The following is a 17,236-nucleotide window of genomic DNA, read 5'->3' as shown; positions in this document are numbered from 1 at the left end:
AAACTGACGAAAAATGTGTCAGCTGAATGCTTCTGCTTAAACAATCTGTGGAAGAATAGCTGGCACTGCTGAAATTAAAGTGGGTTTATTCTAAGCTTTAAGCACAATGCGCTGCCTTGAGAGGTCCACCTTGAGTATCTCAGGTTCATCAAGACTCTGCACTCAGGTAGGTCAAGATTTGAAGACTGTTTTTTCAAGCATTAAAGTAAGAAACTTATACATATGAAAAATATATTATATTATTATAGTATTATGTTGTTATATATTAAGAAAATTATTAGATAATTTTACCATAAATGGAGGTCATGGTCTGTAGAAATTTATAGAAGCCTTCAATACCAGTAAATAAATAAATATAGATATGCAAAGCCTGAACTCATTCTAAAAATACCTTATTCACTTTCAGACTTGATAAGTAGAGACAAGGAGAGTTTAAAACATTAGTACTACTAGATGTCATAACAGCTGTACACAAACTCCTATGAACAACGGCTTTTCTGGAACAAAGCACCCAATCCATAGAGGTGAGGTGGCTGCAGTAAGAGTTGGATGAGGTTCAGCACACCCCATCCCCAGGCAGCACAGAGCTCAGGAGCATGCTTGTTAGTAATAACATTAACACACAGGTCTGTTTCTAATTCTACACAGTCAGATGAAGACAGCAGTTGAGGGCCATGACTTGGACAAGGATCACGCCAAAGTTATTTGCTTTCACAACTAGTGGGAAATTCACAAGTACCCAGCAAAATATTTGTTGCCACCCACCTTCTGTGGTGACTGGGAGAGAAATCTCCATGCAGGCAGCAGACTGTGCTTTTCTGAAGGGGGGCCTCCCAGGCCCTCGGCGGTTTGCTTTTGAGACATCTGCACTGGAAAGTCGTTTTCCTGAGCTGCAGCTCTGGGATGTTGGACTGGTGCAGTGACCATTCACGTGATCTGGAAAGTGAATGTGACAAGTGCTAGGTAAAGTGCCAGTTCCCCAAATCCAGAATGGAGGAGAGATGTATGTTCTGATATTTGAAAATGGACAACTCTTCTGAGAATAATTACTTATCACCATATCTTTAAGTGATACTATGGGAAAAAAACCAAACAAGGGACATAAAACTGGTACATCTTCTTACAGATGCAGATCCCCTAGCATTTTGTTGAGGTATGTGCATAGGCCATTTATCAAGATGTTCCTGGTAACACTGTCATCCCTGATGTTGTGTCTCATAGCAGATAGCAAATACATTTGAATGCTATCTTTCCTTTTTGTTGTCATAATTTCCTACAGGATAGAATTTAGAGATAGACATCTTCCCTACCTGACTCAAAGCTATGTGAAACAGGCATCTAGCTGCCACTATCTGAGACAATTATAAAACTAGGCATAATATTGCTAAGTCTTTTATTCTTTATGTACTATGTACCTTCACTTTATTGCTAAGGAGACTGACTGCTGAACAATTCATTTGTCTGCTACAGATCTAAAGATATGAGGCTAAGTCCTTTGACCCCTGCTAGAGATCACGATCAATCAGCACAGCACATGCTGCAGGCTGATGAGGTGGGAAACAAAACATGTCTCCTTTAAACTCTACCTACGTTTGTTCTTCGTCACTGGCAACAGGTCTTTAAATCACAACAATCACTGAACTCCAATCTAAGCTTTGATAAGAATGAGTGGAAATGGACTATAAAACATTCATGCAATATTTTTCTTCCTCCAATGTTGGGTAAGGCAACACAGGTAGAAATACTGAACACAACCTTCCCCTCAACATATGAAAGGATACACACTCAGGTGTAATTATTTTTGGTTGGCAGGTAACTTGTATTTACTAATTTAATTAAACAGCAGGTAATAAGAATAACAGAAATTCAAAATTAAGCAAGTACACTGAATATTTCTATTCAAAACTACGGAAGCTCAATACTATAGGTAAGGACAAGCTCTGAGTTTCTGCCTTCATTTTAAATACCAGGTTATTTAGATCTGAGAATTAGATTGGTCTTGAAGATTCTGTTTATAAGTATCATATTTGGTTAACTCTCTTTGGTTTGTGTTGTTTCCCAAGAAAATATGAATGTAAATAAATACAGATTTATTTATTGGTTACCATGCCATGACAGCTCCACTGTACATATGAAAACCTATTTCTGTGTTCAGATGATGAAACAGATTCTACACTGAATACAGCGTATAGTGTGCATGAAAGCAGTTTAGGCTTAATGAACAAAATTGGAAAGGACTGTTTGCAATTATAGCTTAGAAAGCAATTTACTATCTGTACTGCATAATAAGACTGCTCTGTAGGAGACACAACTTCTGTGATTCTTATCATGTTTCTTAATACATGGCTATTAACTGAGCTAACAGCAGGTATAAAACTGATACACTCAACTTATAGAATTCTCCAAAATATGCTGGAGCTATTAATACATTTCAGTAGAAAGTCCTTTGAAATTCAGGACTTTGTTCAAGGGCACAGGCTGACTGTTTAACCTCAGCAACAGACACATCATCATCCAGCTGCTTCCTTTCTTCACAATTCAGTTTGTGTGAAGGAGTTTCAGCATGATATCTAATTATCTCCAAGGGGATCCTAGGAAGTGGTGAGGAATATAACAGAGTAAAAAAGAATCATATTCTATAGAAATATCAACAACATCTGTGAGTCTCTTTCCCTCAACATTGTACTGAATGGGCACAATTCATCTAAAACCCTATTCATTACGTTGAATTTTAAGAGAAATGTTTCTATTTTTCTCTTAGCGTGCTTACTTGTCTCAGTTACCTTCAAAGGCCCAAATGAAACAAGAACGATCAGTAGAAGTCAGATACCTAAATCCCTGCAGTTTTTTCAACAATGCCTTTCTGAATAAGCAAAGCCAGTTCCTGTGTAGAAAATCAGTTGGGCCTCATCCTAGAGGCTGTAGGGATATCCCATTACTTACTGAAGCTGGTGAAATGTGAGTGCTACAAAGAGTGGAAGTGAGATTTTAGTGACCAGCTACACATTTTTTTAATATTTAAACACTGTTCTGTTCATCTGATTAGATATGACTAGATTTTAAATGTATAGAACAAGGAGCAATGCAGCTCTTCAAAACTCAGTAGACATCGTACAAAGAGTAATACAGTTGTGGAAAATGTGACTGCAACAATTTTTTTTGAAAAGCTGATAATAATCACACACATAAAGACAACCCAAATCTCTGAGAAAACCCTGTGTATACTTAAAAATTAATTTATATCATTTTTTTTATGATATAAGCTCATTGATAAAAATATTTCTAAAGAAAGGTTATAAACAAGAAAGGGTTCCTTAATACATTGCTGGAAAAAAAAATCAAGTGTGCAAGAAAAGTGGTAAGAAAAAAGCAATGCTAGTTTCCTACAGTGTATTTTCTAAGGAAGACTAAGAGGGTGATCAAGCTGTTACCCTTTGCCAAAACGTCTGCAATGATTTACTAACCCTTTGAGTCAAAACCACACAGTCCTCCTCTGCCATGAGAGATGCCTTCCCATCACCCAAAGAAAAAATACAAGACCTTTTAAAAACCTGTGTTTTTTCAATTTTTCTTTGATTTTTAAGGAAGAGCATCTTAACTTTTTTCCTTATTGGCTTACTGCTTTTATCTTTTTGTTAGGAGACCTTAATATTGGTACTTAAGCAGCAGTGTATGGACTGTTCTGTGCTGTTGGTGCAATAGTTCAACAGCTCTTAACTCTCTCTTCTTCTGGAGAATGCAGAGACTAGCTGCTTGAGGAGAAAGCTCTGCACAAAAAACGGCCTTCTTTTTTCCACCCTTTTCCAACACTGCATTTACCATCATCTCCTGTTCCTTCCCATGGCTGTTGCAGTCCACAAGCACAAGGGAATTTACATCATACTCTGATGCTCCTAGATTTCAGTGGCAAGTACCAGCGTTACTAACACACTACCTGTGGGCATCCTGGATCAGCAGAGTTTATCCATGGAGCAATCTCCAGGCTGTGTAATGGCTATCTCACTCTGCCAGGGCAGTAGCCTTTTCTACTGTTTGTGGAAAGGGAACCAAATAGCCAGGACTCAGTTTGTAGCTATTCTGTTAGTAAATTTAAAAATGTAAGGCTCATGCAAGCCATTGAAAGTAATCATAGCAGATTACTGCATGCTAAAATACATCAGTCCATTTTACACTGATTTAACTGCCCTAATTTAATAAAGCAGATAGTAACACACTCTAAGATATATACACAAAAAGAGGCTCATGCCAAAATTCTCCAGTGTTCTCCATGTGCTGCTTCAACAATGCAGGTACTGGTTGCCTTTGTCTGGGCTCATGGCACTGCCCATATGAATAAAAAATGCTTTAGTTATCCCCATTATCAAATAATAGCTTAAAAAAAAAGAAACAGAACTGTGCTGGATGGAAGGTCAATGTGTCACAAAATACCAGTGAGATGATGAGATTAAGAGGAACTGAAATAAATTAGTTGCTGTGAACTTGATGAAACTACTGAGAAATGCTTTATGAGAGACACAGTGTGACATGAAAGCTGCAAGCCTGTTAGAGAGTCTCAAATGATTTTTTTGAGGAATATTACACGACAAGGAGTGTATATGTATACATGCTGAATTTAGTTTACATGCAGTAACATGTATATGATACACAACTTAGAGACTTCTGCAAAAAGAAAAAGGAGACAACGACTTACCAGTGAAAAGCTGAACTTTTGTTAAAATCAAATATATTGAAAATGTCAATAAGAAAGGAGAAACATGCATTTGCAAGTGCTGCATAGCAATTTGTGTTACACTAGACATAATAAACAGAAAGTAATACCAAACACTTCTTCAGTGGTTAAAGATAAATTCATAGAATCGAGTTGGAGGCCTGTGGCCAGTGGGGTTCCACAGGGATCGATTCTCGGGCCAGTCTTGTTCAACATCTTCATCAATGACCTGGATGAGGGGACAGAGTGTACCCTCAGCAAGTTCCCCGATGACACCAAACTGGGAGGACTGGCTGATTCCCCAGAAGGCTGTGCTGCCATTCAGCAGGATCTCAACCAGCTTGAGAGTTGGGCAGAGAGGAACCTCATGAGGTTCAACAAAGGCAAGTGTAGAGTCCTGCATCTGGGAAGGAACAACTCCATGCACCAGTACAAGCTAGAGATTGATCTGCTGGGAAGCAGCTTGCAGTGAGAGGCCTGGGAGTCCTGGTTTATAATAAACACAATCCATCAATGTGCCCTCGTGACCAAGAAGGCCAATGGCATCTTGGGATGCATTAAGAAAAGTGTGGCCAGGAGGTCGAGGGAGGTTCTTCTCCCCCTCTATTCTGCCCTGGTGAGGCCTCATCTGGAGTCCTGTGTCCAGTTCTGGGCTCCCCAGCTCAAGAGGGACAGAGAACTTCTGGAGAGAGTCCAGTGCAGTGCCACCAAGATGATCAAGGGACTTTCTTATGAGGAAAGGCTGCAGGATCTGGGGCTGTTTAGTCTGGAGAAGAGGAGACTGAGGGGGGATCTCATTAATATATACAAATATCAAAATGGTGGATGTCAGGAGGTTGGGACATCCGTTTTTCCTATTATATCTAGCAACAGGACAAGGGGTAATGGGATGAAGCTGGAACACAAAAAGTTCTATTTAAACATAAGAAAAAACTATTTTACTCATCAGACAAGGGAGCCCTGGCACAGGCTGCCCAAGGAGGGTGTGGAGGCTCCTTCCTTGGAGGTTTTCAAGATCCACCTGGACATGTTCCTATTTGACCTGATCTAGGTGGACCTGCTTCTGCAGGGGGGTTGGACTAGATGATCTCTAAAGGTCTCTTCCAACCCCTACCATTCTATGATTCTATGAAAACCTAGGTGAAAAGCAGTTCTTACTAATGATTTGAGAGAAACTGAGAACAAGGGAATTTAAATACAATTAATTAGAAGCATTATACATCTGAAGATGTAAGGAAGCAATCAATAAAAAAGCAGACAAGAGGACCAGAGAGAATTTAATATGGAATAGAAACAACCTGGAATATAATCATGGAAAATCTCCCCAACAACCATTGAGGAATACAATCTCTGCTGTTTAAGAGCAGAAAAGTTCATCTATATCCACTGGGGAATTTTTGTGTATTATAAATAAATTAGATTTTGGATTATAATTATGGTTGCTACCAATGTGTTTTTTCTTTACACAGCAAAGAGACACACATTTAAATCAAGAAAAAGAAGATATTTCATACCTGTGCGAACATCCCAGAGAACTGCCTGAGATTTGCATGTACAATAACCAAAATTTGTGTACAAGTTTTGTGACCAGTCACTTGGGAGAATATAGACTGACACCTTAAACTTTCAAGAAATTATTCTTAAAATAAAGTCTCTTACAAAGTGAGGATCACAATTTCTCTTGATGCAATTCTGTCATGCAGGCAGGAGAGGAGATGAGAATCCTAGCAGAACAGATGTACTGCCAACAAAAGTGTCTATTACCATCATGCTTTCATCAGTTTCAAGAGGAAGGATGAATTGTCCTATTAACAACCTGCTAGTACATTTAGGTCCACAGTGAGATAATGTGCTGTCCTTCTAATACACTGTCTGTGTAATATAATGGTATTCTTATTATGGTAAAGAACTTCTATAATGTGCTTGATCCTAGATATCATCATATTTTGAAAGCAAGGCGAATAGATTTATTTTTCAGCGAAATAAGATACTCTGAAGTGGATGAATGTGTTAAGCATGCTGCCACTGCCAGAGCCCTTTTTTAAAACCAGTATTTTTACCTGTAATTATGAACAATGAAACCAGAAAACAAAATAAACACTATCCAAATGGAGAACACTAAGAATGTATTATATACACCATAACATCACTTTTACATTATCGTTTCTAAAAAACCCCAAAGCTGTCAGTGCAAATCCAAAAATAAATTTAGCTTCGCTCTCTGAGAACACTGGGAAAATTTTGGACTACTTGAATCTAACTGTGATCCTGAGATCCCTGTGCTAAATTTCCAGTGATCATGTAACACCGCACTACAGGACTCACTGCCTCAAGGAGTATGCAGCACTCTGTGTGCCTCAATAGAATAAGTACCATAAATCGTTGCTATGTTTTGTGCAATAAACAGGAAAACACAGACAGAAAACTTGTTTTGATTCTGAAACATAAGCATAAAACATGACACACCCCAAGCTGCTCAGAGGATAACACTGAAACATGCAAGAAGAGGGGATAAACCACAAGACCACCTAGGATACCAACTAATCTTGAGCACCCCTTATTAGAAGCACTGTGCTTGCATTTTCAAGATTGAAATAGCTGGGTTTAATTCTCTGTTTCCAAAAATGAAAAATTCTCCAAAGAGGTTGGACTGGCAACATTTAATTTCAACTTAAACATGATAAAAAAAAAGCATGACAATAAAGCATGACTTTATAAACAAAACACTTTTCCATTTGAAATTAACAAACAAAATACAAGATAATTACAATGAAAGTGTTTTCTGTCTGTTCTAACCAGATTCTTCCAGAGAATTTTCTCCTCATTTAAAAAAAAAAAGAAATTGTTTTTGATTAGGGGTAAGAATGTCTGAAATAATTGAGTTAGCACCATTCTGTAGATGTTAACATATAAATAATTTGCTTGCCAGTACTCAACAGAAGGTGGCACAGACGTGGTCAAAGAAGGCATTCCAAACATAAGAACTTTACTCATAATTTTTATGTGTCAATCAAACAATTCTAAAAAAAAAGCTTTTCCAAACTTGCTAGCATTACGCATTGTAGATTTTTGACAGATTTCATAGCAGGTTATTATACCAAATGAATGAGTAACAACTGTTCATTCTTATTTTAATGTTGGGAAAATAGATTTTATAATTGAAAATCTCCGATTTAGTGTTATTACTTATTCTTTTTTTGTTATCACTTGATTGTCAAAATAATTATACATGGAAAGATACTACTTTCTAAATATTCTTTTGCTTGTATACACAGGTCAGTTACTGAGACTTTGGATGTTGCTTTCAATCCAAAGAAGGTGATAGGAACCAACTCTTTCATGCCTGACTGTCTGTTTACAGATCATAGTCTGTGAGAGAGCTCAATCTCAATCCTAAAGAGGACCTCTGAGTCTAGGTAGGTCTGGTAAATGTACTTCTGAAGATTGTTGCAGCCCCAGAAGTGTACAGAGACCACAGAATGGAAGAATACTGCATTTGTGCATCACTTGAAAGAAGTGCAAAATTACTTACCTTTCAGAGTCCTCAGTAAGGAGCTCTTTAAGTAAAATCAGAGAACTTAGGAACAGTGAATATCTATTACATTGTGAGCTTAACAGTTGCCTATCATTTTATTATTATCAGCTCTTAAAACTATGGTAATATTTACCGCTTGTTTTGTTGTTTCAGCTAACAAATTTTACTGCCTTTCCTTCATGACTAAATTCGACTGTATCAGCTATAAACATGGTAGGTAGGATATAATTTTGATCATTTTAAGCACTTACCTTTTCTTTAAACTACTTGTTTGCTAAATCTCCCATGTATATCAGTTGATCAGTTGAGTGCTGTTTTGTTTTGGGGTTTTGTGTTTTGTTTGTTTGTTTGTTTTTTAATCTGGAAGCATTAGAAGTCAGAACACAACACCTTTCTGCATTTGAAATATAACCACATGCCTATTCTGCTGTAATAGCTGACAGAGGTAACCTGTTGGACAGTTCTTTTTGCCCTTTTTCATTCTGGTTATTTTATTTTGGACTGGCAGAGTGTGTACTAATATTTCCATTAATATAGGTTCTTTAAAACAAAAAGAAGAATGTTTGACCATAAACTTTCTCTTATTTAATTAAAGAAGAAACTGATAGTGTCATACACCTGACCTTCATCAGATGAGATAGACTTTTGCCTAGTAGGGTCCTAACTACAGAATATCAAAATCCAAACCTGAAAATGTGAAACAGCAAAGAAGCCAAACATGTAAGACCATTTCTGTAAAAGTGAAAGCCTTTAGCCCAAACCACAATGCTTTTCACTTTAATAGTGATCAAACTCGCAGTGAAAAAGGCAAACCACATCCTCCACTGAATCAGTGAGAGCACAGCTGGCAGCTTGAGAGATGTCATTCTCCCCTTCTGTTTGGCATTTGTTAGACTGCATCTCAAGTCCTGTAGCCATTACAAGTAAGATATTGACATATAGGCCTGAGTTCAGCAGGAGTCCACCAAGCTGGTAAGGGTGACATAAGATGATAGGCTGAGAACCTGGGGTCTTTTCAGCCTTAAGAAGACTGATAGGAGACTTACTGCTCTCTGCAACCACCTGATCCAAGTACTTGGAAAAGATAGAGACAGATATTTCTAAGAGGTGCACAGTGATCAGATGAAAGGCAAAGGGCATGTCTTGGAACACGGGAAAAAACTTTATTCCTGAGTAGATTGATCAAATATTGGAAGAGGTCACTCAGAGAGGTTGCAGAGACCCATCCTTGGAGGTGTTCAAGACTCAATTAGACATTGGCCTGAACTACCTGGTCTAGCTAGATCTGCTTTGAGCAGGGTGGTGGCCTAGACAACCTCTAGAGGTTCCTTCCAACCTTAATTCTGCTATAATACAGACAATTCCTTGATTCAGTCAGCATTTTGAGAGTGAAAAGTGAACAGAAATTACTCTTCTGGAAGGAGATGCACCCTGGATAGTGCATAAAATCCTTTGCGTGTAAAATATACATACAATTTTCAATATATATTAACAAGTAATTCAGAAAAGCATTGTTACATCTGGATGTCTGAATTGCCTTTTCTAAAAATGTTGGACCAAGGAGGAAGGGAACTTGTATAATTTCAAAAATTCTGAAACGTTCATTGGCATTGTAAATGGAATTAGTGCCAGGAAAACTAGAATAGAATGTTCCACTTAAAATCTACCAGCTTGTTCAATGCAGCAGTAAGCAAAATCAGATTACAAGCTTCAAAATTTTGCCAGTGTCTAATGTCTGCTATAAAACACTTTGAAAGGGTAAAGTAAGAATTGCTGTAATCCCCACTGCTCATCCTCAATATAAAACTTAGGTCTTCTTTACACTATCCAGGTATTGTTTCATGGGCTTGGAAGCATGAAAGGGAAGCGTCACTTCTCTTACAATAAAATGCAAAAGTGAAGGATAATGGATATTTTCATCTTATAATTTTATTATGATATGCATTAATCTGTAAGGAAAGAAAAATCAAAGAGATGCCACAAACCTCATGCTAAATGAGCAAAATGGAATACAGAGTTATAGCCAAGGCTCTTTTATCTGACCGTTACAATTGTGTTTTCTGAAGCCAACTTTCAGAATTAAAGTTTTTAGGCCTCTGTATCAGAAGATATTTCTCAAAATATTTTAAAAAACCAAAAGAGTTTATTTGGTATTTGGTCTAGTTTTTAAGTGCTATATAAAATGGGAAGACTTAACTCTGACCTGGTAAAGAATTTATTCACTGTTTATAAGTAACTGCAGAAAGCATAATAAAACTATGTTGAAGATCACAGCTTAGCAAGAGGGTACAAAATATGTCTGTCTCTATTCAGATTTTCTGTTCTTTGGCTAATAGGTGATAGGGTAAATTCTTACAGTGAAACTATCTGTTCATAGGAATTAAAAAAGATCAGCGGTTAATAAATATCTCTATATGTAGTTAGAACTTTTGCCTGTCTTCCTGTGATCACCTGGGAAGTCTGAAAGCTTTTACTGAAATGAGGAGAGATACTTTGTGAAAGCAAAATACAAACTGATGCTTAAATTGGCTGGTGAAGCAAAGAAAACTCATATAAAAGAAGCTGTATATGTCTGGTTATATCCTAGATTCTCCACTTGATTAAATTAGATTAGGATTATCCCCATAATTCATTTCATTGGAACAGTGCATAGAAATATACATGATCTTTCCAGGAAACTGTGAAACAGTATTAGGTTAAAAAATATACTATAATTCAGAGCTGACTGAAGAATAATAGAGAAACTGTAGAGTGTGTGCAACGTCACATCTGCTGTATAGGAAAATCAAATAAACATTGGGTTATTATGATCTGCAGTAGCTTAAAACTATCAAGAAGTTTCAATGTGTTGCTATTTTCTCACATTTTTGTGTGGAGATTTGTCATTGACAAGTGACAAGTTCTTCAGCAAGGATAGAAAATGATGACTACATCAAAATAAAAAGGTGCTGAGGTCAACTTTATCAGTCATCCAAGAGTCAAAATGGAGTCCCAAAGTACCTTTAAGTCATGAAAATCCTGAAAAGGTTTAATGAGAACACCCTGAGTCATCAGATAACACATTATTCCCTTAAATGCTAGCAAACTACTCCCCAAGCAATTCTCAGTTCTGGCAGCACCTCCACTTGAAATATATTTAACTTCTACTTAACCTCTACTATTACAATTGAAAGCAAAGTGAAAGCAAGGACATTACATGAGCCAGATCCTAAGAAGAGAGCAGAACTGTAAGCTGCCAAATGCTAATGTATTTCCCAATTAGCAGCAGTTGGTGCTGCGAGTAGGTGATGTATCAGCACTCTGTAAAAAGCTATGAGCCAGAGCCAATGGAATGGATGTACAATATCTTGTCATTTGAAAGTGGTGACCTGAATATCTTTACAAGAAGTGTGGGCCAGAGAGTATTGTTATCCCTTGAATATTCAGACAAACCTCAGGCAACAGCCAAATGGTGGATAAATAATCTCCAAAAGCTCTGTCAGTGTAGCCAAGACATTTTGGAGTGGAAATAAATGAAATGCAGGCATTATTGATCACCTTTTCCAGAAACTCTCATTTAAACTTAGCTCCTTATGTTGAGGAAGAGGGGCTTTTTCCAGCCTGTTCTAAAATAAGCAATCTATAATTCAGCATAGTTTTAATGAGAACAATAGAGGAATCTTCTGCCCTTCTAAGATAGTCAAGAAGTGGTGAAACAAGTTTTTTGTTCGTTTTGTTTCAAGCTTGTTTGTTTTTTTAAAAACCTTTCTCTACAGTTGACTAGCAAATGGAGTTCCACTAATGTCTGCAAGATATTGAAATGGACTTTATTAGACTTAAGTTTACACTTAATTTGTTGTATACCACAGAAAAATAATGAGTTTGGGTAAATAGTGGAAAAGTAGAAACATGATTGCTCTGAAATCAAAATCATAGACAGGATTATTGTCAAACTTCCCTGCAAATGTCATACATTTAAGATGGATCATCATGTCTCCTACAGTCTTAAGTTGAATTTATTGAACTTTTAGAGCTTTCCTTTCATACATGGTTATCCTGCTTCCTAGTTCTTGAGGTTTTGTTGTTCCTTTGCTGGGGTTTGTTGTTGTTTTGAGGTTTTTTTTAAACGTAAAACTACCTGTCAATATATTCTAGGCAATGCTTACAATATTCTCCATCTCCCAGCATGATTACAGAAAAACTTACGGTGAGGCTTTTCTTTTTTCTCTTATATGTAACTTTATATGAAAGGTTTTTATAATATACAATAAAACGCTCACTGTCTCACATCACATTAATTTGATTCTTGCTTTTCCAAAAACCCATAAATCCAATCTTTGAGACATAAAATTTATCTTTTTCCTGTCTTACAATTCAGGATCTAAATCTACTTCATGCTCTGTGTGTCTTTCAAGATTATATGGCTATAATAATACTGACAAAAAGAAGTCTAATCTGTAGAATATGGTTTAGCCTTAGGTCATACCCTAAGGCTTCTTTTTCATCTTCCCTCTTAATATCTTACCATTTATTTAGAGACAAATATTATTTTTACAGGTCTATAGCTGCCTACACCACTCCCTTTAATTTTTTTGAGTATTATGAATATTACAATGTTTCAATCAATTTTTTTGGGGGTGCATTTCTCCATTCATAGTTTCTCAAACATAACTGTTAATGATTAAATAAGGTATTTCAACTAAATCACTCTGTGCACAATCTCTATTGAATTTTCCAATGATTTTTCAACATTTATTAACTTAATATTTATCAGGAGCTATTAGTAGTTTTCCAAGTTCCTCGGTCATTTATAATGTGGAAGACATATTTATTTCCCTGACTTTTGCCTTGCGGAACAGTGCTTCATTAGTTAGTACATGCACATGATTCCTAGTGACAGAAATTTAGTTTAGCTGCATTATTATGCAAGGATGTGATCCAACTTTAACTTCTGTCTCTAAAAAGACACTTAAAGTAATGAGGCATGGCTACATGGCTTTTCCAGTCATCTTACACAATAAACTTTCCATGAGAGCAAAACTAGAAAGGATTCCCTGAGACTAAGAATGTTATAACAATCTTTGTGTGAACTTAAATGCCAGGAGCAAAACCTTTTGCATGGATATTTAAGAGAGAACATGATCTGCACCAAACATTTTTAGGTTACACAAGATGTTGAATTTTCATTTTAGATTTTTTGAGGTGAAATTTCTGCTCTCACCATGCATTTCCACTGAAATATTAAAGAAGAACTGAGAACAAGGTTACAACAAACCGTGTACTTAACAGTTGGCTGAGATCTCAAGGAGAGGACTGATATACAAATGACTGATTTATGATCTGACTTCTCGGAAGTTCAAAGACACCGTAAAACATAGATGTTCAACTGCCTTATTGCTGTTGTAGCATGGAACTTGTACATCAAATAAGGAAAACAGATTAGCGCATGCATTGGGTGTTATAGGCATATAACATCACTGACATACAGTTATAATGGTCAAGTGTGTAAAAAGTTCTGGAGCCTTTTGTAATAAAATATTACACAGAGAGTGTGAGAACTGGCAAATATGTCTACATGGAATAAATGAATATTAAACAAGCAAAATGCTGAGAGCTGCCAACAGAACTGTATGGGTTAATAGGTGGTTTTTAGAAAGCCTTTTCAGTCAAAGCCTCCAAGGTTATTGTGTTATCTCATGAATCAGTTGGTAAAACGTTTTGCCAATGAATGTAAGGAAGTTTAAAACTGTTGGCTTTTGCCTACCGTACCAAGATCAGTCTTAAGATCTGTTGGCAGACTTAACTTTCTTGATCCTTTAACTGAAACAACAGAAAAAGGAGAAAGGCAGTTGTTAATTGGGAAGAAAGAAAGAAGAGTGAGGGAAAACAACATGCCATCTTCTGTTTAATATCATGTTGCAAATTTGTAGCTTTTTTTTTTTTTTAAATCAGTATATAAAACCAGAATTGTGGTTTAGATATTTTCATGTACACAATTCAGCAAAATGAATGTAACTGAACAAAGAAGCACTGGAAACAACATTACTCCAGATCTCAAGAAGTGAACAGTGTTTTACACAGCTTTGGGTTTGTGTTGCAATATCTTACCTTGCGATGACACGAATGATAAAAAAAACCAAATGAGTTTAAGGCAAATATTGCAAATGCTGGTTATGCAGCATATAACAAATATTTAAACACCTGCAAAACAATTTAATAAGAGAACGTAATGAAATTATGAGTTCTGATGACATCACACCTCGAGATACCATTTGCAAAAAGAGAGGGCATATTGTACAGGTAATGGAGACAGAACACACTATAGTAATACTATGGAAAGGAAGACAGATTGCACAGAAATGAAATACAGCGGATTCAGGATATAATGTGTTATCTAGACATCAAAATATGGCACTCAATTTACTGCAGTTTCAATTACCTGTTGTGTTCCAATTATGCAACACAACTATGATTTTGCTTCTGTTCAAAAATGTTTTCATTTCCTTACACATGAGTACATTTCAAAACAATGAGCACCAGAGAACTCAGATGAAGCATGTCTTGTAGCAGTCAAAATGGCATTGAATTTATAAAAAGAATGCCTTGAGAAATCTTTTACTGATTACTCAGAAGACTTACAGTATCTTTTCACTTTTTTTTTTCCTGTTTTTTCCCCCTTACCCATACTGTCCGTTTCTAGAAGTGAACAACAAAGTATTTGTCAGCTAACTATTATACTTCTAAAGTCCCTCATGGGGACAGCAGCACTGAGACATATAAGGAACAAGTCCTTTGTAATTTTCATTTAATAAGCTTTTAGGTCAGAAGGATGCCCAGAACAGCCACTTACCATTTCAAGTCATACAGCTCCTAAAAAGAAATTCTGTTGCATTCTTTTGCAGTGTCATAAACTACAAACCCTGCAATGTGGCAGAAGAAAAAATCAGCTGGCATCTATGTTAAATGCTTTTCTTTCTTCAGGGAAGACCTTCAGACTCTTAAGCAGTATTTGGTATTAGAATAACCAGTATAGCCCTCCCAGTAACCCATTTCTAGCTGTCATTTTTAACTGGATGCTTTGGTACAAGGCAAAGAGATCTCTTCAAAATATACATCACTAACAACACTACATGAAAATCCTCTAATTTGGATCCTCTAAGTGTCAGGCTCCTACTTCCATTTTAGGCACCCACACAAAGGGCAGCTTGATTTTCAGAACAGCCTTTTAGGAACTTTCCATTTATCCAAACAGTTGTCATGCACTCCTTCAGACAGCAAATGGAGGACACTGCTCCAGAAAATCATTGCTTTGCTATACAGAAAGAGAAAGAAGCATCATTTGTGATATAACCTCCTTTAAAGGAAAGAACAACATCTGGCCCAATCAGTCCTTTGAAAAAGAATTACCAGTTCCTAAGGAAGACTGTAGGATACTTCACTAACAGACTAGGATATTTCAGAGCTATAAAACCTAGTTGCACATAACACCAAGGAGCTTCATTAATGCTGTATTGATGCAGGCTTTGAGCTTTGCAAAGTGGTGGTTTAACCTCTTCTATTTCTATGTTACAGGTGTTTCTGTATAACAGGAATTACAGGCTTTGTGTTATATGCCACAGCTGTTCCCAAATTGTGGTACAAACGTCTGAACTGCAAGACTGCAGAAATAGCTCCCAGCAATTTGTGTGCAAGATCTTACAGCACATGCAAAGTATGCACTTTATGATTCCTCTGAAGGACTCTAAACAGGCTTGATCTGGGAGCTGCCACAGCTGTGCAGAGACAAAATAGGCATAACATACTGAAGGCTGCAATCTAATACAGTCTCAGAATGCTGAAGGGACTGAGGATCATAAAGAGAAGTGTACTGTTGGGTAGTTAGTTTATTTGGTACAGGGATAGAGGACAGAGTGAGCAGCGGGCTAAGAGACAAAGAAGACACACAGTAGGAGGAAATAAAGAAAGTACAGTTGAGGAAGCCAGGACTTATTCCTACCATCATCTCCCCCACTAAATTTGGAAATTTCTGGTGTAAGACATGACATGATAGTTCTAAGGCACAGTGTGGGCTGTTGTCAATAGACTATATTTTTGAGGGCAAAAACATAAGGAGGAGCTGGTTGTTTTCATTCTTTACTGTGATTAAAGCTGTGTTGTTTTTTGTGGCTTTTTTTTTCCTGGTAAAACTAACTTTTTACTACTGGATATTGTTTTGCAACCTATTTTTAGTATCTAATTCATGTTTCTTTTACCATCTCTTGATTTATTATAAAGGAGGATCATGCGTGTAAAGCTATCTGCTATAAAAGAACTTTTGAAGACCAGTTTAAGGATGAAATAGAATATAAAGGTTTAAAAGGCTAACAGAGTTATTTGTTACCATTGTTTGTTTGCATTCATGCTAGAGGCACCTGGAAGAAACTGTGACACCACAGTGCAACACAAGTCAGACCCAAAAGAGCTTAATGTGTAAACAGTCAAGTTAGCCAACTGAGAGATGAGAAAGAGGCACACACAGAGTTAATAGGTACAGTCTGGCAGCTAGCTAAGCTGAGTATCCAGGCCTCCTGGACTGACAACATCCTCTCGTAGCTATATGATTCCTATCATCTTTCAAAGAAAACAAAGAACAACCAACAAGCAAATGCGCACTTACAGCTACAACTTTCGGTGGTGTGTTTCCCTCATCTATTACAGCAAGACTGTATTCAGAGAATTTGTTATTTTGCCTGGATCTGCCTGGTGATCACCAGGCTGTGCTTGGCCTTGCTCACTCTTGCTCTGCTGCCTTGCTTAGCTCCAACTTGGTTCCTGTTTGAGAGCTCAAGCGCCCTTGAATCCCGAGTCATGCACTATGAGGACTACCCACCTGTTACTCACCCCCGGGCCGAACACCATAGCCCAAACCCAAGTGATAAAATGTACCTTATATTCATAGCACAGAAAACAACGTTTCTTTAATGGCTAGCAAACATTCTTTTAAACTGAATATAAATAAGTAGAAATGGTTATGC

The 17,236-nt window shown here is 37.0% G+C and overlaps 1 protein-coding gene across 2 annotated transcripts in view; it reads right to left on the bottom strand.

The window, feature by feature from the left end:
* The window catches only part of STXBP5L (syntaxin binding protein 5L), a 199,500-nt gene that overhangs the window by 23,778 nt on the left and 158,486 nt on the right, over window positions 1-17,236 (bottom strand). For both annotated transcript variants that reach the window (XM_061988737.1, XM_061988738.1), the window contains one exon: window positions 766-939. In XM_061988737.1, coding sequence (XP_061844721.1) covers window positions 766-939 — 174 coding nt within the window. The remainder of the gene's footprint in view (window positions 1-765; window positions 940-17,236) is intronic.

Source organism: Colius striatus, chromosome 1, assembly GCF_028858725.1.
Source record: "Colius striatus isolate bColStr4 chromosome 1, bColStr4.1.hap1, whole genome shotgun sequence".
Classification (NCBI taxonomy): Eukaryota; Metazoa; Chordata; class Aves; order Coliiformes; family Coliidae; genus Colius; species Colius striatus.
The sequence above is the reverse complement of the archived record's forward strand: the minus strand, read 5'-3'. Positions and strand labels throughout refer to the sequence as shown.